This window comes from Glycine max, chromosome 5, assembly GCF_000004515.6.
Source record: "Glycine max cultivar Williams 82 chromosome 5, Glycine_max_v4.0, whole genome shotgun sequence".
Classification (NCBI taxonomy): domain Eukaryota; kingdom Viridiplantae; phylum Streptophyta; class Magnoliopsida; order Fabales; family Fabaceae; genus Glycine; species Glycine max.
Window position 1 is genome coordinate 2,461,806 of NC_038241.2, and position 22,661 is coordinate 2,484,466.

General features: G+C 34.5%; 3 protein-coding genes across 12 annotated transcripts; 1 reads left to right on the plus strand and 2 right to left on the minus strand.

Annotated features, from left to right (window-relative positions):
* Positions 1 to 637: 637 nt before the first annotated feature.
* Positions 638 to 7,523, minus strand: IQD14 (protein IQ-DOMAIN 14). 9 transcript variants are annotated; one of them, XM_041015205.1, is made up of 9 exons: positions 7,368 to 7,523; positions 7,178 to 7,267; positions 6,999 to 7,038; positions 5,664 to 5,761; positions 4,688 to 4,942; positions 3,474 to 3,677; positions 2,996 to 3,070; positions 1,231 to 2,338; positions 676 to 933 (listed from the first exon to the last, which is right to left on the minus strand). In XM_041015205.1, the coding sequence occupies exons 4-9, from the start codon at positions 5,745 to 5,747 to the stop codon at positions 902 to 904; spliced, it is 1,758 nt and encodes a 585-aa protein (XP_040871139.1). In that variant the 5' UTR covers positions 5,748 to 5,761; positions 6,999 to 7,038; positions 7,178 to 7,267; positions 7,368 to 7,523; the 3' UTR covers positions 676 to 901. The 9 variants fall into 9 exon arrangements, with proteins under 9 accessions (NP_001344474.1, XP_040871139.1, XP_040871138.1 ...); XM_041015204.1 differs by having other exon boundaries at positions 4,688 to 4,945; XM_006579473.4 differs by having other exon boundaries at positions 4,688 to 4,945; positions 5,661 to 5,761.
* Positions 7,524 to 11,043: 3,520 nt separating this feature from the next.
* LOC100793420 (uncharacterized) lies at positions 11,044 to 14,128 on the plus strand. The gene is made up of 6 exons (XM_006579476.4): positions 11,044 to 11,284; positions 11,375 to 11,483; positions 12,504 to 12,879; positions 13,082 to 13,565; positions 13,658 to 13,713; positions 13,796 to 14,128. Exons 1-6 carry the CDS (start codon positions 11,245 to 11,247, stop codon positions 13,838 to 13,840), a joined length of 1,110 nt encoding a protein of 369 aa, XP_006579539.1. The 5' UTR covers positions 11,044 to 11,244; the 3' UTR covers positions 13,841 to 14,128.
* Positions 14,129 to 16,241: 2,113 nt separating this feature from the next.
* Positions 16,242 to 22,477, minus strand: LOC100802605 (ubiquitin-conjugating enzyme E2 2). 2 transcript variants are annotated; one of them, XM_003524854.4, is made up of 6 exons: positions 22,116 to 22,477; positions 21,513 to 21,646; positions 21,340 to 21,365; positions 17,961 to 18,050; positions 17,789 to 17,877; positions 16,242 to 16,746 (listed from the first exon to the last, which is right to left on the minus strand). In XM_003524854.4, the coding sequence occupies exons 2-6, from the start codon at positions 21,635 to 21,637 to the stop codon at positions 16,618 to 16,620; spliced, it is 459 nt and encodes a 152-aa protein (XP_003524902.1). In that variant the 5' UTR covers positions 21,638 to 21,646; positions 22,116 to 22,477; the 3' UTR covers positions 16,242 to 16,617. The 2 variants fall into 2 exon arrangements, with proteins under 2 accessions (XP_003524902.1, XP_025984417.1); XM_026128632.2 differs by lacking the exon at positions 16,242 to 16,746 and adding an exon at positions 17,072 to 17,546 and having other exon boundaries at positions 22,116 to 22,345.
* Between the last annotated feature and the right edge of the window lie 184 nt (positions 22,478 to 22,661).

Sequence of the window (22,661 nt, forward strand, 5' to 3'; positions counted from 1 at the left end):
TTCTAAAATCTAATAGCTTTCTTATGGAGCAAGAAATTTCCCTCAAACAATAACATTACCTCAGTTGCAGTACACTTTTGAGAAACCATTAATATGCAATTAAATGCAACACTCACTCAAATCAGGAATCAAAAAAAGAAAACCAGAAGAATTACGTGTCTGGTCATGCGGTGGACGTAATTTTCCACATCTAAATTGTAGCTTTTGCCATTTGACTTCATTTTATCCGATATCAGAAACCAAATATCTTAACAATCGCGGAAATCCTATGAACTGTGTCATTCTTAATTGGATGTAATGAATGCACTCCAATGGCCACCAATCCTCGACGTAACATTAGAGTAATTTGATTCCACACTCAAATCCACCATGCCTATTTCTAACAGCAAGCGTTTAACACGAAAGCGTACACTACTAGAACCTTTCAAAGATTTTGTCATCCTAGGTTGGTGAGAACTGAGAAGTCAACATAACAGAACAAGATGCTCTATCCTTGACGATAGGTTGTTGAAATCCCCAAAAACAAACATCTGCTAAGAAATGTAGCACGATTCTTGTTACCCGACCATACTCGGTCGAAATAGAGAAGTTCTCGGTAAAACGTGCCAAGGTAAGTGCCAATAACCAGACACTCAAAAGTACGAAAAACAATGCATAATATGGACAGCTCAGAAATCATGCTTAAAACATAATTAAATTTAGTTATAGTTGCATCATGCAAAACTAGAAACCTATAATGTACAAATCACCCTCAAAGCCCAAAATGCAGCAAATGAAGAAATAACCTGAATTCAAGCACACCTATAGTCCTATCCATTCAACAATTCTCATCAAAGATACATATAAACCACACACGGTTTCGCCCTCCTCATGTTCCTCCAGAACATCGGCCTTCCTCAAATTACCGCCTCCACTCTGCTTGAATTACCTTTCCTGGAAGACGAACAGACCCATTGATGAATATCAATCATGTAACAAAAGACAAACGCCAGAATTTAAATGATTCAAATTGAAATTTGGAAGATCACATCTGCTAGGTTGTTTTCCTGTAAATAAAAAGAACTGTACTGTTTTTCGGAATTTGAAATCTAGACTAGTTTGGCATGATTTAATCTAGCAATTCAGCTAACCAAGTAATTTTAAATACGTGAAATTATTGTGCAATATATTTAAACCGTCATACTTTTTGGGTGAATTTTCCAAACCACTATAGATAGAACTATATCATACCATTCCCATCTCTAGAAGATGATACAGTTCTGTCACTTCTGTGGCCACCTTTGCCACCTGATTGAACTGGTCTCTGTGTCCTAGGTGAAGGTGAATTAATTTTGCTGTTAGTTGAGGATGGCAGAGAATGTCGCCGAGTATGGTTGTTTCTTTCACTTCCATCCTGTCCAAATCTTGGGGATCCTTGTGCCCTCAACTTTGCCTTTGCAGATTCAGTTGCTGCCATGTAACTCGGTAATGTTGGACTATTCTGTATACCATTCTCTGCACGTTCCTGCTTTGCTACAATTGAGGCTTTTTGGTTTGGTTTCTGGTTTTCACTGCCTATTTGATCTTCCTTGTGACTCAAATCTCCATTTGTTAAGTGAGAATTTTCATCTTTACAAATAGGCTCTGGTAAATCTATGGGCTCATTTTTTACTTCGTCAGAAACAGAAATGTTTTTATCTTTAGTTGTAATCTCAGTCAATGGTTTTGATTCCACAGTCACTTGATAACTGCTTGGTGTGTCAGACACCTCCTTACTAACTGAAAGTCTTGGAGTAGTTTCTATATCTGGCACACTGGAAACAGTTAATATTGCTTCCTTCTTGATCTTCTCATTAGAACTAATGACCTCTTGCTCTGAAACAGCAAGGCATGAGGTAACTGTTACCTTTTCCAAATGATCCTTTGGCATTTCGGATTCAACTTCTGACGGAACAGCATTCTCAACAACTGGGTTATAAACCTTTCTCAAGTTACGTTTAATCTTTTCAAGCTCACTTTGTGGGTTTTCCTGCACATGAGGATCTGAGGATTGGTTTGAAATTTTCCTTGTGTTTCGTTTTGGTTTTTCAAATTCAGGATTTGCTTGCACTGGGACCGAGTCAAAACTTGCAGTAGGAAGCTTCCTGTTGATTCGTTTTGACTTGCTCACATGAGTATCTCCAACTGAAATATTGCCATGCTTTCTCTGAGACTTAGTATCTCGAATTTTCTTGGGTTGGGGAACTGGTTTCCAAAAGTGAGATGCTGACCAGCGCTCCAACCAACTTAGGACTGAATTTGGATCGCCGGGAACATATTGCAACCGCAGCGCCATTATTGTAGTTGACGAAGTAAGAAGCTGGAACAGCAAACCAACATTATCACATGGCCAAGTTAACTGACAGATCAAAAGGACAAATTGTAATAGAACTATAGAAGTACATGCTCTAGATTATTGACACAGTAATATAAATTGGAGGGGGGGGGGGGGGACCATATCCACCCATAAATTTTAGAGTTAAGATTACCGTACAACTTAAATTAAACCAAGGTAGAAACTTGAAAAGCCCTTACTTTCTCAATTTACGGACCAGTTTGAAATAAGCGCTTATTTTAATATAAAATAAGCAGCTTTCTGTTTTTTTAGTGTTTGTCTAAATTGCTTCTGCTTAAAAAAAAACAGTTTTATGCTTATTTTAAGAAGCACATCCTATCTGCTTCTTAAAAAAGCACTTATTTTAAAGTTGTTTTTTTAAGTTTAAACAAACTCACCCTAAGATCACCTTATTGAATTAGAGAAATGACTTATAATTAAGGGTGTTTTTGTAAAAATAACAATTGCATGAAACGTTTTAGATTGATTCATATAAAAAGGACCAAACAATTTTTAATTTGGTTCTTATAAAGGGGATCAGAGGGAGTATACTTACTGTGTATTCTAGAATGAAACTTATACAGAATAAGCAGCAAGACATAAAAACTGAACTTAACACATACATGGTGTAATGTAAGTTACCTTCCGAATGAAAGCATTTGCAGACAGCTTGGTAATTTTCGTGAACATAGCATTTGGCTTGACAAGCTTGCCATCCTAAAGGTACAACACATTGAGAAGGAAAATAATTAAAAGTAGCAGCAGTTAAAAAATATTATGCATGCAATCTCCCTCACCTACTCTCATCCTTGACATGAGAACACTCAGAAACTTGGAAGTTCTCTAACAATAACTAACTGGTGCACTACCCAACAACCAAAAGAAACTCATTAGAAATTTCACAAATTGTTTAATAGAGATTGTTAGACTTGTAGTTTGAAAAAAAAAAAAAACTTGATGAAGACAATCCTACTAGCCTGTATAACTTGACCATGGCAACCAGGCACATTTATCACTAGCATACTTTTCCCCAAAAAAGGAGGTTTAATCAGAAGAAAACCAAAAACAACATGATGAACTAATGATAACTTATTGAGAATACAATTTTTGAAAAAATTACCAGAGGGTTCAATATATTGGACTTCTCATGGATTTCAGATCCAACATTAGACTGTCTAACTATTCCTCCACGAACAAGTGCTTGAAACTTGACAATACCATACATTGAGCATAATGTAACAACAGCTTGTCTCCTAACCAAGTGCCCACGGATGAGTGCTTGCAACCTTATTATTCCTTTTAGAGCCCTAAATGCTCTCCGAGCCTTCATGAAAGACACTCCCATTAGTTGGGGAATTATATCAAATATTTCTACTTATAAAAAATAAATAAGTCATACAATCAAAACTTGACAAAGATAGTTCAAATAAGTCAAGGAATTGTTTATATGCCAAGTATTGCCAACCTTTCCTGGACATACTTATCAATCATCAATTTATTAGAGACAGAAGCGATGACAAACTTAAGAAAACAACAAATTTGCAGATGTAATATGGTTTCCATAAAGAGTATCATAACAGCAGGAACCACCAAATCAGGCAGAGTTTGAGCCTGTTGCTTAAAATTAATAAAATAAAAAAAGCTTTTTCAAAAAGTGTTTTTTAAGATGCAAATAGGATTTGGTGCTTGAGAAAAACAGAAAAGAACTTTTTTTAAGTAAAAGCAGTTTAAAAAACACACCAGAAAAGCAGAAAACTGCTTATTTTATTTTAAAAAACACTTTTGTAAACAAATAAGTTTAAACAAACAAACCATTTTATCTTCAAGAAAACAATTTTTCAAATAATTATAAAAGGAAAGATATTATTAACTTAGTTTATTTTAGAGAAAATGAACAAAGTTGCAACATAGACTTGGCAGCTTCCCTCAACAAATAAACATGTCAGACAGTCAGAGTCTCAGATCAATTTTATAAAATAAGATCCGAAATTTGGAAGAAAAAAATGGGGACAGGGAAAGACAAATTAAGTCTCCAGGGATTATAACTCTAAATGTCACACTGATCTTCAAGGTGGAGCTCTAATAATAATTAACATTAAATCCTCTAAACCTCTTCATTTTTTGATCCACCAAAGCCTCCAAGTCAGATGTTAACATAATTTACAATCATAGCAGAAAATCAATTCCACTCATTTACTATTCTTTTGCAGTACAGATTAAAACATATTTTTCATATTTACAGTTCAATTTTGTTTTAAAACTAAAGGACACATACAATTTCATCAGTGAAGTGTTTTTAATCAGTAAAGTATTCAATAAAACAGAGTTGTATACCAAATAACCCCTGAAAGCAGCTTGTGCCTTTGTAGCTGCTTCCTCCAGCCTCATTTTCTCTGGATCTAGTGCAGCATCTTCATTAATTGATCCCACTGTGTCTATTTCTTGATTCCCGGGTAAAACATTTTCTGCTTCTTTATTTTCCAGCTCTGGATCTTCCTCATGTCTGGCAATAGTATCGGAGGTTGGTTCTAAAGCCAAACCAGTTTCTGGCACCTTGGAGGTAACTACTACTCCTTTTTGATTAACAAGCTTCTAAATGAAATTATAGCAAACCAAGTCAGGTATTTCACAACAGAAGGGGAAGATCATATCAAAATACTATCATCTTTGTTAAGAAAAATGAGTTTAACACTGATGCTTTCAACAACATAACAGTTAACAATTTATAATTCATGTGTAAATTTAGGTTATTTGCAATTTTTGCTAAGTGCTAACAAGGTCAGCACAGGGCAAAAATAGTAACAAATGTTAAGCCCAGGACAACAGCACCAAACCAGAATGTATCATTTAAATATTTAATGCAAAACAGAATATGTGTTCTCTCCTTCCTGCCTTTATTCTCTCAATCCATGAAAACATTTGATTAACAATTCTGATGATGCAATTTGCATTAAAATTTAAAGGAAAAGGAATGCTAGCAACACACTCTTTTTAACACACCCTCTCCTATTGGTTGAAATTTGATGGAAATCACAAAATTCTGTAGATCTCACACTTCTTATTCAATGAACCTCATTCATGATTTTGCAGTTTTCACTAAATTTTACTATCCAATAAAAGAGGGAGTAGAAAGAGTGCATTAGAGAGTGTTTTGCATTTCTCTAGAAGAAAAATAAAGTTGGCTATTTATGTCGTGTAAAAAATGATATAATTTGAAAGCATATTTGTGACTGCATTCATGAAATATGAATATTGATTAACATTGACCAGAGTTGTGATGTTGCCTTAAGTATCATAATATTACTACTACCTCTCTGCCTTTTGAAATATTTGATTTAGATGACTTTTTCCCGAACAGTACAGTTTTGATCCATTTTCCTGGTGACTTCCCCATCGTGAGATCGGGACCTGTAACAGAAGAAGGTAAAACTAATTTCTCAATTGATCCTACGACTACTGTTTAATATTTGTAAATTAGTAAATAGAAAAGTAATTAATCCTGAAAACATGCAAGATGCCTGCTTTGCAGCTTAACTAGATCACCAAATTCAATTAACTATACTTAATGCAACTAAAGAAAAAGTGAACTCTTCATTTCCTTTAATTAGCCAAGCATATTGGTGGGATAAATTCTTGAAACTAGTATGTCCTCCATTGCTGGTAAGCTAAAGTATTCAGAAAAACAAAATGCTGTGATTTTCAAAAGGACTAGTTTTTAGGAGTTCAGGAAAGGAGATCTCATTAAATTTATAGTAATATTGAACTAATACCTTAAGAAACACGTCAAGGATAACATAGAACTTTAAACAAAAGTGCATCTGGTGATGCCTTCTCATAAAATTTAATTATGCTAAGAAAATAACTTTGGTAACTTTTTTTTCCTTTAGGCAATACTTTTATGTGAAACCGAACAACAGCTTTTTCTTCCATGAGGATACTGTTAGTCTCAGAATAAATAGCTTTCCTAATCAAAAAAGAAAAACCATTAATGAATATGTAATTAACAATAGAAAAATATATTTTCCCTACTAAAAATCAAGTATTATCAACAACTTATGATGACATAATTAATGACCAATCAACTATCAACAGTAAATAGACATAGACATCATGGCATCATGCACAATTAATACCATCTTTTCTCTAATGCAATAATACAGCACCAAAAAAATGGTATCATATCTATATCCTTTTTAATGTGATGCACCATCACTCATTGACTTTTTCGTAACCTCCACCGCAAAACCGCTACTAGGAAAACAGAAGTGCTATATGCCACCGACAATAATAGCGTACGGAAATGAAATGATGAGACAAATCACAATGCAAATTACGTTCGATCTCTCGAACTCCTCCGACTCCTACTCCTACCCGTTGAGTTCTGATTAAGCACAACAAATACGACGAATTCACTAAAAATAGAAATTAAAACATTTCGCTTAAAATGCCGCAACACTGGAGAACGTAACAAAGAACTGCAAAAAAACTTAAGTTTAAAATGCAAAAATATAGAAACCCTAGAATCAGTCAATCCACAAGATCTGCTACAAGCAAGAACTAGCATGCACTGAACATTGCTCAGTCCTTGAATCAGTGCATGAAATTGGTGTTAACAAGCTAGAGTGAAGCTAGATCTGAGGATTACCTGACCAATGTGGAACGTCTTCACCTCAAATCTACCATTCCTGAGAACCAGAACCAAACAATGAGATTACAAAATTAAAATAATTATTTATTTCCTCATTTGCTTTTGTTTAACAGAGCGAGAAGAGGAATATATGGAGTGAACAAGAGTAGAGAGAGAAACACAAGAAGGTTGTGTACCATGGAAGAGACAGATAGAGAGAGAGAGAAAGACATTGATCTAAAGCTGCATAAATTTTGTAGTTGCTTTGTTTGTTGCTCTCTGTAAAACTGTGCTAGCTGGATCAGTGAAATTTGAAAAAACAAAAATATCTGAATGGAAACTGAAAAGGTTGGATAATTTGTAGGGGATTCTCAAGGTGTCACTCACGCTCACGTTGCATGATTTACAACCCTCGTTTTTACCGTCTGATGCAATGACTTGATGCGGTTTGAATCTTGACCATAGTGAATGGTTCAATCGAAGGGTGAGGAAAAAGGAAGTGGGTGTGATTTAAAAGGGGTTGTTTCTGGGGGAGTCCCAGTGCAGTTACTTCAAAACCAAGTGTTTCCAGTTTCTTTAATCTTTATTCCGAAGCATACCGAAAAGACGCTTACGCGTTCACGCGCGAAATCGCGTTTGGGGAAGTTGAGCCGTTGGTGGAATGAGATGGACGGCGGAGATGGAAGCGCGTGGCGAGAGGTATGGGAGCCACGCTGGCAGGATAGTGTGGTCGATTGCGTCGAGTGTGCGACAAAGAGAAACATGGAGGATGTAGGCGACGGTAGTGTAGTGCAGTTACTGACCCCACCTTATTACTCTCCCGTATTTGTGCCGGTTTTGTATTTAAGGGCGGGCATAGGTGTTCTTTAGTAAACTTTAATTTATTTAAATTGAAGTTTATTTTTAATCAATGTTTATTTTAATTTTTAAATGTGGTTTTTTTTATTAAACTTACTGAAGTAGAATTTTAGATTTAATTTAAAATCATAACTAAAAACATTATAATGTCTGTATTTTTCTCCCCAAGATGCATTTTCCTTTATTAGGAATCTACTTCTTTGGTCCCTTTCTCTAGAAATAAAAAAGAGTATAACGTGGAGATATTACTTTTTCAAAAATAAAACACACTCAAAAATAATTATTTTATTATCTTTTAACAAGGAATAGATTTTCTGAATCTTCTATTCCAAACATAAACCAATATAACTTCAAACTAGCATCCTCTTGGATTTGACAAATCTTCAATTTTTTGTCCTTCTAAAAAAGCAGTTGACATCATTAGTTCAATCTTAATGTCATTTATAGTTTCGTCCATTGGTTGTTATAGGTCTATATCATCTATGTAGTAAGAAAATCTCAACAAGCAAATTAATCCTACAAAATCTTAGTTGAATGGAGTGAGTAGGTTTCATGATTATTCTCTAATAATTATTTGAAAGTGTTTGGCAATGTGTAATAATTCCATTAACAAAGGCTTTTTTTACTTGAGTTTAGCTAAAAAAAGAAATAAGGTATGACATGATTGAAGGGATTTTTTATTTATTTCAATGCATAATAATAAATTTTAATTACTAAATGCAAAAAGAAAGAATATTACTTTGAGAGTAAAAATATAATTAACTTCTCTCTTGGATTCTTAAATATGAGTTTAAGCTTAATTCAATTCCAAAAGCTAGTTTAAGGAGTAAGGATTATCCCTCACTCTTGTATACTCTTATTTACTTTTATCTTTAATCGATGTGGAACTTAAATTTTTTTCAATACACCCTTCACGTCTAATACTTATTGGGCTTAGTGCATAATTAACATGGTATGTGACCATTTGAATTAATTTTGTATATGTTCTAATACCATCTTAAATTCTTTTGAGTTTGTGTCTAACTCAACCCAAAAAGTTAATTCTAAGGGTGAGAGATTATTTCTCACTTATATACTCTAACTTGACTTTTTTTTTAGTCGATGTGAAATTTAGATTTTTCCCTATACTTTCAAATTTATCCAAACATACTTAATGTAAAAATAATGGCTAAAAGAAAAGGTTAATATAATGAATTTTATCCTCTCAATTGTCACTTAAAACAAAAAGTAAGAATAAAAGATCGGTTCTTAAAAAAACTAAAATTGATGGGATGTATTCAGTTAAGAATGCCTTTTATCCTTGATGAATAGTCAGTTGCAAGTTGATGAGGACTGGTCCTGTATTTGGAAAGCTGGAAGCTCCTTCGAGGATGAAACTTTTCCTTTGGAGGATCTGTCGAGATGTTATACCCACGAGGATGAGACTTAAAGATAAAGGCATTGATTGTCCTTCAACTTGTGCTCACTCAGAGGATGGATTAAAAAATTTGTGACACTTTCTCACTAGTGGAAAGAGTTAGTTGTGTTGGCAAGAGTTAGGCTTGAGACATAGAGAATTAATTCATTGTTGGACCATTGTCATTCGGCTAAGGAGATCGTATAGGGTATATGGAAAGAAACAAATGAAAAGCTTTGGGAGAATATAAGCAAACCCTTGAGGATTGGCAAGTTTCTAAGCCAAAACGAGGCACGATTGTTGCTCAGTTAACTGATGTTGTTGTGGTTAAGTGGAAGGCTCCTCAAGATGGAATCGCTAAATGCAGCATAGATGTTGCATTTCATAAACATATTATGTGTGTTTGTGGCTTCTGAAAATTCACAACAATTTTTGTTCTGAATTGTTACCAAACACACACTAACACAACCAGATGGGTTATGTGTAGTAGTAATCCCAGTGGTGAATTTGTGGCAGCAAGATTTGTGTGGAAGGAACCTTGATTCTAGGTTCTCGAGGGTGAGACACTGGGCCTACTTCAAGTAATGCAGTAGATGGTTAGCCTTGGTCTGACTAAGGTGATATTTGAGTTGGACTGTAAGTTGGTGGTGGATAGGGTAAAAAACATGTTTAAGGATGATTCTGAAGTAGGGGTAATGATTACTCACTGTAGGAACTTACTCTCTTTATCCAAACTTTTCAGTTGACTTTGTCAAAAGACAAAGATAAGCGAAAATGGTGGTCCATTCACTTGCTTGGACATCAACATGATATGCTAGTCTTGTTGATTATCATCACATACATGAGGGTATTTATCATTTTATCATAAATAAAATAAAACTAACGAAACTATTGTAAAATAACAAATTTAACTCTTACCCAAACAAACAAAAAATGTGTAGAAATAGACATATATTGAGAAAAAATAACTTAATAAACTAAAAATAACACAAGAAAAAAAAACTTACAGGTAAACATTCATCAAGTACAAAATAAACATAATAATAAATATGATAATAATATATTGTAGTAATATAAAATTTAATTTTTAAAATTTATTTTATATATTTTTTGTATTTCATATAGTTAGTGTTAAAAATTTATAATATGTTATTTTGAATAAATTTTAACACAAAACACGAAATAGAAAAATAGAAATGCGGACAGAGATATACATCAAATGCATTTATGTTTCCGCTAATAATAATAATAATAATTGTAATGTATGTGGTTAATGAGTTTTAATAGTCTGAATGTAATAGGATGAACTTTAGTTTATGTTAAAAGGGTGTGTATAATAAGACTTAGTTGTGAAATGAAGAAATTCTTAGAGTTATAAACTCTCCCTTAATTTTAAAGTATTTGAAACAATACAAATGTTCTTTTTTCTATTCTCTTTTTTCTCTCATAGAAAACTCATTTTTTAAGATTTGAGAACTTGGTTGTCTTGATCAAAGAATTTTTTTTTCTTTTTTTAGTGTTCATTAGTTGTCTCCTAATGTGATGAATTTTTATCATATTATTTATGTTTGTGTATATAATAATTACATTTCTCTATATCATTATATTATTGGCATGCATATGATATACAAGAATCATATTAAACTAATATTAGTATATACACGCTAATTATGAAATATGAATAAAAAATATATTAATTTTACTAAAAAAATATAAAATAAAAATACAAATACACGCTATATTTCTGGTAGTCCTCGTCTAATGGAGAAGGTGTTAATATGCAAACTGGAAAGCAGTTTTTGACCACTTTGCCAAAGCCTCTCTCTCTTCCACGTCATCATCTCATCCGTAACACCAAATTTTGAGTTTTCCGTTCGTATTTTTCCCGCTCCCCGGCTCCTCGTGTTTTTATGATTCCATTCAAACATAAAAACGTAGCAAGAGCAGTTACAAAGCAACAGAAACATTCGATTAGTGTTGCTTTTTCAATTTCAGATTCAGAAGGAGACGATGGAAGAACCCGTGAAGGAACAGCAGCCCCTCTCTGCTGGTACTCTCTCTAACTCTCACCCTATTTGACTGAATCTGTTTATTCATTTATTTATGCGTGTAACTGAATTGTGTGCTTCTGTTTTTTCAGGGAACTCTGCGAGACCCAAGCTTCAGAGATACGCGCTTCGTTCCTCCTCTAAATCCAAGGAAAACAAGCCAGACGCACCTGATCGCTCCATTTCTTCTGAATCTAAACGGTACCACTTTTTTTACGTTTTGTTGTTATGGGATTTGGAGGAACTTGATTTGTAATATAAATTTTGAAATATTGAGGTTCACCAAAAGTTATTAGCACAAGTGGTTTGGCATTTGAGTTCTTAACTAAGGTTTGGTGTTCAATCTTCGGCTTGGGTATGGAGTCACAGCGGGAGGTACCACTTTATCCTAAAATGGGCCGACCCGTTGGGAGATGATTAGTTGGGTGCCAAATAAGAAGTCCCAGATACATCTGGTTACCCAAAAAGATATTGAAGTTTGATCTTACTAATTCGGCTTTTCATATGGATGGAATTCTCTGCACCAACATGGATTACAGAACATGTGATTCAGTGTGTGTTTTTGCTTCTTTTGTTTAAAGTTTTCATTTGCTCCCTATATGTGAAACTTATTTAGGAATAAGTCTTGTATGAAAAAAAAAATTAGTTAGCGACTTTACACGCTTTTATTAGTACACCTTGGTTTATGTTGTTACTATGTTTCTTGAGTTAAATAGTTAAGTTTTGGTCAGTTGTGAGTTGTGACTAAAGCTTTTTTTTTTATGTACAAGACTGATTTTTAAATTTTAAATTAGTACTATCACTTATAGGGACTAAATGATTAGTTCAAAGTTTCATTTCCGAAGAGGTTGCAAATTTTGTATATTCTGTTCTGGAAGTTCAGGCCTTAAAATTCTCTAATTTGAATGCCGATGTTCCATGGTTTTATCTAGCCCATGCTTTTGAATTAGGACCAAATTTTGTTGGAACTTCGAAAGCTACATATAAAAGAAAAACAAACAATTTGGGATCTCCGAATATTCTACTAGTTCTAATGACGATATCTGTCTGCACTCTTATATCTCGCGCTACTTCTAAGTTCTGACATTAATTACAGTACTTTTTAATTGCTTTGCTGTTTGCACTGTCTCCTCACAAGGCAACATGAAACAAGTGGCTTTTGTGATTGTGAGATGTGAAATTGGAGTACATATGTTAAAAACCTCTCACTTTCATTTTCAGGGGGTTAAGTACTCCCCGTCTAAGCAGAAGTGTATGTGGTCTTGATTTCTCTGGCAACAAGGACAAGTCTACTAGTGCTAAACCACCAAGAAGGCTCTCCAATCCTGTGAAAGCATCTCCCACTCCAAACCTAAAGTTGGTTGGTAACATTACCCCAATCTCAGAGAGCAGAACAATGAGGTCTGGTAATGTCCAAGGGTCTCAAAGCAGAAGCCAGACACCCGCTTCTGAAATTTCAAGAACATCAAGCCGAATGAAGTTCAATCTCTTATCTTCCTCTTCATATTGGCTAAACCAGATCAAGCTCTCTGAGTCTGCTGACAAGCACTCAGTTTCACTTGGATTCTTCAAACTTGCCTCGGAGGCAAGATGTGAGGTAACACCGTGAATTCATATTCATATTCATATTCATAGGCAATACAAATACAGAAACACACACATTTATTATTAATTCACTTGTCTTCCATACTATCTTTATGGACTGCAGCAGTTAGCACTATCCTTGGCCTTAATTTTTTGCTGAGTAATTGAACCCTTTTCCCTTTCATGACTCTTTGGTTCAACATCATCAACCATAGCCGTTTCAGAAGATGAAAGATGAGCTAAAGTCTTATGTGCAACGACATCAGCTTGCTGAACTTGGAGAAGTGAAAGAACTGCTTCAAAGCTATGACATTGCAGAAAATATAGAGCAGCCACAAGTGTCTGAAAGCATTACACAGGTGCCAGAGGAAGGAACTGGATCCTCCGATGATGAAGAAGTGCACTGCAGTTCTTCGTCCACCATGGACACTGCAAAACTGAAGCCTGAACCCTTGGACACTGAATCCACTGAACCTGCTCCTGTTAAAATAGAGTCAACCAAGAAGGAAACTAGCCAAAAGAATAACCACCCCGGATCCAGGTTGAGAGAAAATCTCAAGAACTCTGCAAATTCAAGACCTGCTTCTGACAGTGGGAGTTCTAGATTGGTTAAAAAATCAGAAAAGCCAACTACGCAACAAACTAATAAGGAAAAAAGCGAGGTCAAGAAACAAGGAAAGAAATCTGATGTTATAAAAGGCAAGAATGCAGCAAATTTTCAATTTTGATACTGATGATTGTTTTTTAGTCCAGCTAGTCTAACAACGTTTCATGATTATTTTTTTTCACAGCTCCAATTAGCCCCACACATGCTGAAGATAATGCACAGGGAAACAAAGAAAATATGGTAAGTTCACTATGAAAGTGCAATTTTTACAAAGTTGCGAAAAAGCTTATATGGCTAACACATTGCTTCTCTCACGTTGTAGGATGTTCAGACCCCTGATGAGATGATTTTGACAGAAGTCGCGTAAACAAGCTTTGCAGATCTGAATTTTTTTCACAAAGCTTTGTCTACAGTGTTTTATGTGTGTGCAGTTATCCTCTCTACAGGAAAACAGATGAAACATGAAAATTGTTTTCTCACCGTTTGCTGTCCAAGGCTGCATTACATCTCTTTTTATCAGTTGGCAATAGATATATATTTTGTGCTTGTGTCTTAATGTTTAATTGTTAATCAAACCAAACTGTACGGAATATTCTGGTTTATCTTGTCTATAGGTGCTTTTATAATATATGCAAAGACAAATAGATTTCTGACATAATTTGCATGTTTCGTAATTATTTATTCACACACACACACACACACATATATATATATATGCAGATTTCAACCTTTTTTATTTTTTATTCTTTTTAACATGTTAAATTACATGTTTGAATCGGAACATGATACCATCATATATGATAAGGTGGTCCAAACTGAGAATATTTTAACCTGAATTTTTTATCAGAAAATTCGTGTTTACTGATATCTTCTTGACTGATGTGTTTCAAATTATTGAAGTTGAACATAACACCAATTCAATATAAAAAAAGAGAAGAAAATTGGTGTTTTACTTATCAATATCTCTTAGTACTGTTTGGGTTTAGGATTGTACACACCTTGTGATGCATTCCTAGCTTGGATGCTAATAAAAAAATTGCCTTTCAAAAAAAAAATTATCAATATCTTCCATAAAAAAAAATCAATATCTCTTCATGGTGCTAACTCTATCTTTATGTATAAATTGGATTAGAAATGGTATCTTCTTAAATTGAGGTTTTTAAAATTGGATTAGATAATTTATTGAATGGCAGCTAATTGTCAAATGTTAAGTTAGCTACTAATAGTCAATTTCTCCTTATTATTTTATAATTTGATAATAATAACTGGATAAGGAGAATAAAATAATTTGAGTTTAATTTATGTTGTTAATTTACTTTTTTAACTAAGATATGACTTTTGAATGGTTATTATATAAAGTTAACAAACTTATTAACCTGCCATTCATTATAATATATAATAATCAAGTAATGTGTAAACTACTGTCATTATATTCCGTTTGGTAAGAAGTAGCATTTTATGTTATGGCATTCCTAGAAGTGAACCATCGTTGATATATGTTTTTTTAAGTTTTTTTTAACATGAATAAATGTTTTAATTTTAAAAGATAAGAATATTTTTATCATTAACTTAAAACTATAACATATTTCAAATAATTTTTTTAATAAATATATTCTTAAATTTTTACTTTAATTATTTATTTAAAGTAAAAAATGTAATTCTTTTTTATGGATTTGTACTTTAATTGTCATGTCCAAAAAAATACCTTTCTAACTGCATTATTTATGCAACAACATATTTTATGGTATTAATAATTATAACAAGATATTATTTTAATTATAAGAGAAAATTTCACCTTTAGTTAGTTAATTAATATCTGTAACATTTTTTTATATTGTTAATTATTATAGTTAACGATAATAATTAAAGAATTAAAAAATAAAAAAATGATTATTGATAAGATAAAATTGCATGTTTAATTTTATAATTATTAAATAATTATATTGAAGATAATAATTACCAAAAATATATTTAATATTTTTGTTTTTGAATTAAAATAAATTTAAAAACATTCTCAAGAATTAAAATTATTTATCAAATAATATTTCCTTAAATTACATTTCCGAAAATATAACAAATCTGTGAAACAAATGTCCTGAGACTTCTAATTGGCATTCAACCGGGATTCTCAAACAATTTAGTGTTTCTCCACAACTTGCGGGATTCTCAAACAATTTAGTGTTTCTCCACAACTTGCGACCATATTTTCCACCTATTATTCATTCAATTTGATCAACTGCATGTTTGATCCCTAATTTGAATTGATTAGTACTAACATTTTGATCAAGAATTAAACTTACATACAATTCCTTATGCGATTTTAGTGTTGACCTCCAATTGAAATTTAAGTTTCACTACAGTAATTGGTGTAAATTTTTAATGAAAACTTTTTAATCATGTAAATTATTAAAATAAAACTCTAATTCTAATTAAAGAATAATACAAAGAACACTTAAAAAAAACTTCCCAATTTTATCCTTTGATTAAACCTGTGCTTGAAAAATAGAGCACAGACCCCTGTTTAGCAACCCCCCTCCATCTTTCACATGATAAATACTATAGTACAGAACTTCAGCCCCATAGTATTTGTCATATAAATTATTCCCCCGTATGTTCCCGTCTAACCTATGCTTCCTCCAGTAATATGCCATCAGTAAAGACATTTATCATGTAAATTCCTATCTATACGAAACTAAATCTGTAAATCATATAAGAAAGCAAAAGTTTTTCTGGCGAGTATTAGTGCACTCTGTCATAGCATCGTAGTATGATCAAATCATCTCATTCATAGGCAGTACGTCAAGTCACAACAAAAAGGTTGAAAGCAAGATCCTAGATGCAATGTGACAACGAAACCATAGAAATTGAAGCTAGTTTAACAAATCCTTGTGATCGTAACCAATTCAGAAAACTACAACTTATACATTGTGTTGACAACAACTTGGTGCAAATTGACAGGATTCTATAATACATGAACTGACATGGACAATGCATAAACTACAATGAATTAAAGATGAGATGATCCTAACATTCAGAAGAGTAAGGAATGCGGCATAAAATTCAGTAAGTTGGCACAATGATTCTTATTCCAGCAGTGCAATCTAATTCATGACTTCAAAGGCCCACAAGCATGCGAAGATAAGCTTAGTCAGCTGTCCAACTTTGCTCCACAATTTCTCTCACTCTTCGATTGTACTCACGCTTGTTCTCACTAAACATTCGAGCTGCTTCTGAGTTTGCAGGAGAATTTGGGTTGGGATCACAAAGCAATGACTGCCACAGAGTAATAATTACCTTTCAGAAAATAATTATAACATGCTGACTACTATACACCATGAATACAAGTAAAACAACTGATATATGTGCCAATGATGGCCTTGTAGCATAGTGGTAGTAGCACACAATTTTCCGGGAAGCACCTTATACCAGTTCAATTCCCATTCTCCGATGAGTTCTAATACTCACATTTAGCCCATCCTTCACATCCCCTCACCATGTCTTAGGAGTTAGGACATCCCTCTTAACAAGAATGAACCCCTCCCCCCCCCCCCCCCCCCCCCAAAACAAAAATATGAGGAAAAGAAATACAACAAGCATCTATCTATGATTCTGTGAATTTTATTAGCAAAATAATCCATTAAGACAAGTCTACAAACAGGAGGATCCGAAATCCTTCTAAAGCTAGTATGCATGAAAGTAGAAAAAGTGAAAATACATCATATCTGAACAACAACGCAGTTTCTTAGCAAGTCAGACCTAAAAAAACTCTTAGCCCCTTATCCCCACAAACAAGGAAGCTAAGATAAGAAAACCAGCCTGTTCTATAAAAGGTGTTACAAATTTCAAGGCTTGAAATTCTAGAAATACACTACAACTGAACTGACAGTAAATGAGATCAAACATTTAACAAGACAATGATAATATTTTACAAAATTCATGTTCAGAATTGCATACTCCAAACTGTTGAAAATGCAAAATTTAATGGTGAAAAAGGGAAAGCCAAGTTAACATTACAAATGAATCAAGACATGAATCAGCAAACAGAATGGGACATTTTACAACAAAAGCAATGCCTTTAAGTAGCTAACTCTTCTATAGATAAAAAAAGCATAAATAATTTGAAGAGCCACAGGATCCTGCATTAATTTGTGTAAAATGAAGGTGTGGCCATGCATAGGTCGACGCAAACAAACTAAACCTCAAGTGTAGAGTTAATTATGTAAAAATATATGTGCATACTATCTTCATTTGTAATATACTAAAGAAGGAATGAAAAGATATGTAGAATTGTTGACTATACTATACAAGATAATACCTGGATAGAAGTGAGTATAGCAGCTACATCATATATAGGACTCCACTGGTTTTGTAATATATCCAAACAAATACTTCCATCCGCATAAACTTCCAAGAGTAGAAAAATGACATTAGTAGCTACATAGGTAATTTACGGATAGGAAGATTAATCTTTTCCACCTAAAACTTACTGTTTGGATGAAACATTCGAGAGACAAATCGTACAGTTGGTGGCTTGTTTGGATAATCCTCAGTAAATTGGAGAGTCAACTTAAACGTGCCTGGATAACTCAAAATATGTAGACATTATGGTGATAATGTTCAGAGAAAAAATATGACTCCCAAGTACATACATAAAGATTATCTGACTATGAGCATCCAATTTTCATTTAACTTTTCAAAACCATAATACAGCTTCAAGAGGAAAAAATTATATCTCTCGCAAAAGTAAACACAATCACTGACACAAACACAAGAACAACAAAAATCTTATTCCGTCACGTCATCACCTCTAACAGAAACATAAGAGTCATCACCTCTAACAGAAACATAAGACAATATACAACAACAACAATAACGCCTTATCCCACTAGGTGGGGTCGGCTACATGGATCAACTTCCGCCATAATGTTCTATCAAGTACCATACTTCTATCCAAATCATTAAGTTCGAGATCCTTTTTGATAACCTCTCTTATAGTCTTTTTGGGTCTTCCTCTGCCTCGAATTGTTTGTCTTCTCTCCATCTGGTCTACTCTCCTCACTACAGAGTCTACCGGTCTTCTCTCTACATGCCCAAACCACCTAAGTCTATTTTCCACCATCTTCTCTACAATAGGCGCTACTCCAACCCTCTCTCTAATAGTTTCGTTTCTAATTTTATCCTGTCGAGTCTTACCACACATCCACCGCAACATCCTCATCTCTGCTACACCTACTTTATTCTCATGTTGGCTCTTGACCGCCCAACATTCTGTTCCGTACAAAATTGCCGGTCTTACCGCAGTCCGATAAAACTTTCCCTTTAGCTTGATCGGTACCTTTGCATCACATAACACCCCCGATGCTTTTCTCCATTTCATCCATCCTGCTTGAATGCGATGATTCACATCCCCTTGAATTTCCCCATCATCCTGTATTACAGACCCAAGATATTTAAACCGTGTGACTTGAGGGATAATATGGTCTCCTATTTTCACCTCTGAGTTAGAAACCCTCCTTCTTTTGTTGAACTTACATTCCATATACTCCGATTTGCTTCTGTTTAGGCGAAAGCCATGTGTTTCTAGAGCTCGTCTCCAAGTTTCCAACCTCTCATTCAACTCCTCCCTCGACTCTCCAAGGAGGACTATGTCATCTGCAAAAAGCATGCATCTCGGCGCTATCTCTTGGATTTGTTCCGTGAGGACATCCAGAATTAAGGTAAAAAGGTAGGGGCTAAGGGTTGACCCTTGATGCAAACCAATTGTGATGGGAAAATCGTCTGACTCTCCACCCTGTGTCCTAACACTAGTCGATACCCTATCATACATATCTTGGATAGCTCGAATATATGCAACCCTAACCCCTTTCTTCTCTAGAGCTTTCCACAAAATCTCTCTAGGCACTCTATCATACGCTTTCTCCAAGTCAATAAAAATCAAGTGCAAGTCTTGTTGGGCCATGCGATATTGCTCCATCACCCGCCGTAATAAATAAATCGCTTTCATGGTCGACCTTCCCGGCATGAAACCAAATTGATTCTCAGTAACTTGAGTCTCCTTTCTTAATCTCCGTTCGATCACTCTTTCCCATAATTTCATGGTATGACTCATGAGCTTGATTCCTCTATAATTTGCACAATTTTGTATATCCCCCTTGTTCTTATAGATTGGCACTAACGTGCTTCTCCTCCATTCCTCCGGCATGCGTTTTGACCTCATAATTTCGTTAAAGAGTTCGGTGAGCCACTCAAGACCTCTATCTCCAAGAGTTTTCCACACTTCAATAGGTATGTTGTCTGGCCCCACCGCCTTACCGTTACTCATTCTTTTCAACGCTTCCTTTACTTCCTGTTTCTGAATCCGACGATAATACTTATAGTTCCGGTCCTCTTCTCTTGTGTCTAGACTGCTAGAGTCATATCCATATCCATCATTAAATAAGTTGTGGAAATACGCCTTCCACCTTTCCTTGATATCTTTTTCATGCACTAAGACTTTGCCTTCTTCATCCTTAACACACTTTACTTGATCCAAATCTCTAGTCTTCCTCTCTCTACCCTTAGCAAGCCTATATATAGATCTTTCTCCGTCCCTGGTTCCTAGAGCTTGGTATAGTCCGTCAAAAGCTTGGGCTCTTGCCTCACTCACCGCCTTTTTGGTTTCATTTCTAGCTATCTTATACTTATCCCAAGTTTCAGAATTTCTACACCTAGACCACTCCTTGAAACACTCCTTTTTTACTCTAACTTTGCTCTGAACATTTTCATTCCACCACCACGATTCTTTACCCCTAGGTCCAAAACCTCTAGATTCACCCAACGTCTCTTTAGCCACTTTAATAATCTCTTGGGACATCTTGTTCCACCTATCATTTGCACTTCCTTGTGATTGTCCACACCATCCCTCCCATATCTTTTGTTGGAAGATTCCTTGTCTTTCACCCTTCAAGTGCCACCATTTGATCCTTGGTGCTACCATAGGACTTCTTCTCTTTGCCCTATCTCTAATTCTTACATCCATAACCAAAACTCTATGTTGGGTAGTCAAGCTCTCTCCCGGGATAACTTTACAGTTCAAGCAATACTTCCTATCAGACTTCCTGATAAGGAAGAAATCTATCTGAGAACATGTCCCTCCACTTTTGTAAGTGATAAGATGTTCCTCTCTTTTCTTAAACCATGTATTGGCTATAGAAAGATCCAAAGCCTCCGAAAACTCCAAGATGGATTTACCCTCCCCATTCATCTCCCCTAGGCCAAAACCCCCATGCACCCCCTCAAAACCTCTAGCCACGCTACCTACATGTCCATTGAGATCCCCTCCTAGGAAAACTTTCTCTCCTTGGGGTATATCCTGAAGTACCCCTTCTAGATCCTCCCAAAATTTTACCTTAAAGTGTTCTGCTAACCCAACCTGAGGTGCGTACCCACTAATAACATTAAAAGTGTTCTTACATAAGACAATATAATAGATAGAAATTAGAATTAATACTGCCATATCAGAAACCAAAAAGAAAACAATAATATCAACAAAAACCAATTCTTTACTCATTGGAGACCAACAACAAAAGAGAGAAGTAAAACAAAATACCATCAACCCCCCAAGCAACATCTACATGCCAATTCTAAAGAAATTCTCAATTTTAAGATAATTTAGAAACTTGTCGAGAGCTTCCCAAAATCTTTTAAAGGATGGAAGTGATATGACATTCTTTGCAACATAATCCTAATACCACCTACAAAGCATGTTCATGTAATATTAACAGAATCATTAAAATTGCATGCAATGTACAGGATGGCTAAATAACTGAGTTGACATGTATCAAAATTGTTTCCAAAATAGGAGCCATGGTAAAAAGACAAACTCACCTCCATCCCATGGAGTATCATCAGGACTGCAATCCAAAGCAGACAAGAAAGCAGAAATTGCTTATCCATCCATACTTACACAAAGTGTGGGAAAAAATAAAATAATAGCAGTATGACTATATTATTCAAGTAAGCAGAATAGTTTCTCTTTATCCAATTTCAATTCAACTCACCCAAATATGACAGCGTTCCACAGCATTATGTTGTTATCCTGAGGTGCCCCGCTGATTCCTGCAGGCGGGTCTTGTTGCAGCCTCTTGAAATCTCTCATGAGCCTCTTCCTAGCAGGAGTCGACATTGATATCACCTAGAAAAACCAACAGCCACAAAGAGAAAACGGAAATAACTTCAATTTTCTATTAAAAAACTATTAAGAAGCATAACCAACAGGTCAATTCAGATTCCAACACAGACTAAAGACGTGGAAAATGAGGGGTAACACTAAGAACACATTTGAAGATATAATTCAAGAATTTAACTTGCAAAATTTTCACAATCATCCTAGGGCAACAACTCACGCCAAATTTAGAAAAAAGAAATAAATTTTTCACTAATCTCACACCACAGCTTCATCCGCAACACAACAACAAACCCCAAAATCAAAAAACAGTGGGAATTTCCAAGAAACATTGAAAAAAGGGGGCTTTGATGTAGATCCACCCTCTGTAGCAATCATCAATAATTCAGGTCATAAAAAACGAAAATTCGAACAAAAAAGACAACAAAATTAACAAATAAAAAAAATATAATTGAAAATGGAGAAAAAATTGAGTCACCCGTTGTGTGTGTGTGAGTTAGGAATGAGGTAGTGAAAGGAAAACGCAAGAGCATTCAAAGGATGGAGGGTTTGCGTTTGTGGGTGTGGGATCGAAACCAGTGGCGGCAGAGAAAAAGGCTATTGCTTCGATCTTACGAATTCATTCTCAGAATTTAGAAGCGTGGTGTAATTGAGTCGGGGTCTAATCACCCTTCCCCAAACAACGCTTAAAATATCATATATAATTTGGTGGTGGAATCTTTTTTTTAGGAAAATACTAATACATATCTTTAATATACATATAGGACATGGAAAAAAATATAGATATTATAGATGATATGTGATGGAGAGAAAAAAGAGACAAAGATAAATGATATATGTTGAATACCTGTTTAACTCACTTGATTGAAATTAAATGGGTTTTAATTATTATAAATTTTTTAGGTATTTGTATTCATTGTTATAGATTAAAAATAAAGTGAATTTTGATGTAATATTAAAATAAAAAATGTGTGTAAATCAAAATATCATTGCTTGGAATGCTGTACTTATATCTACTATTGCC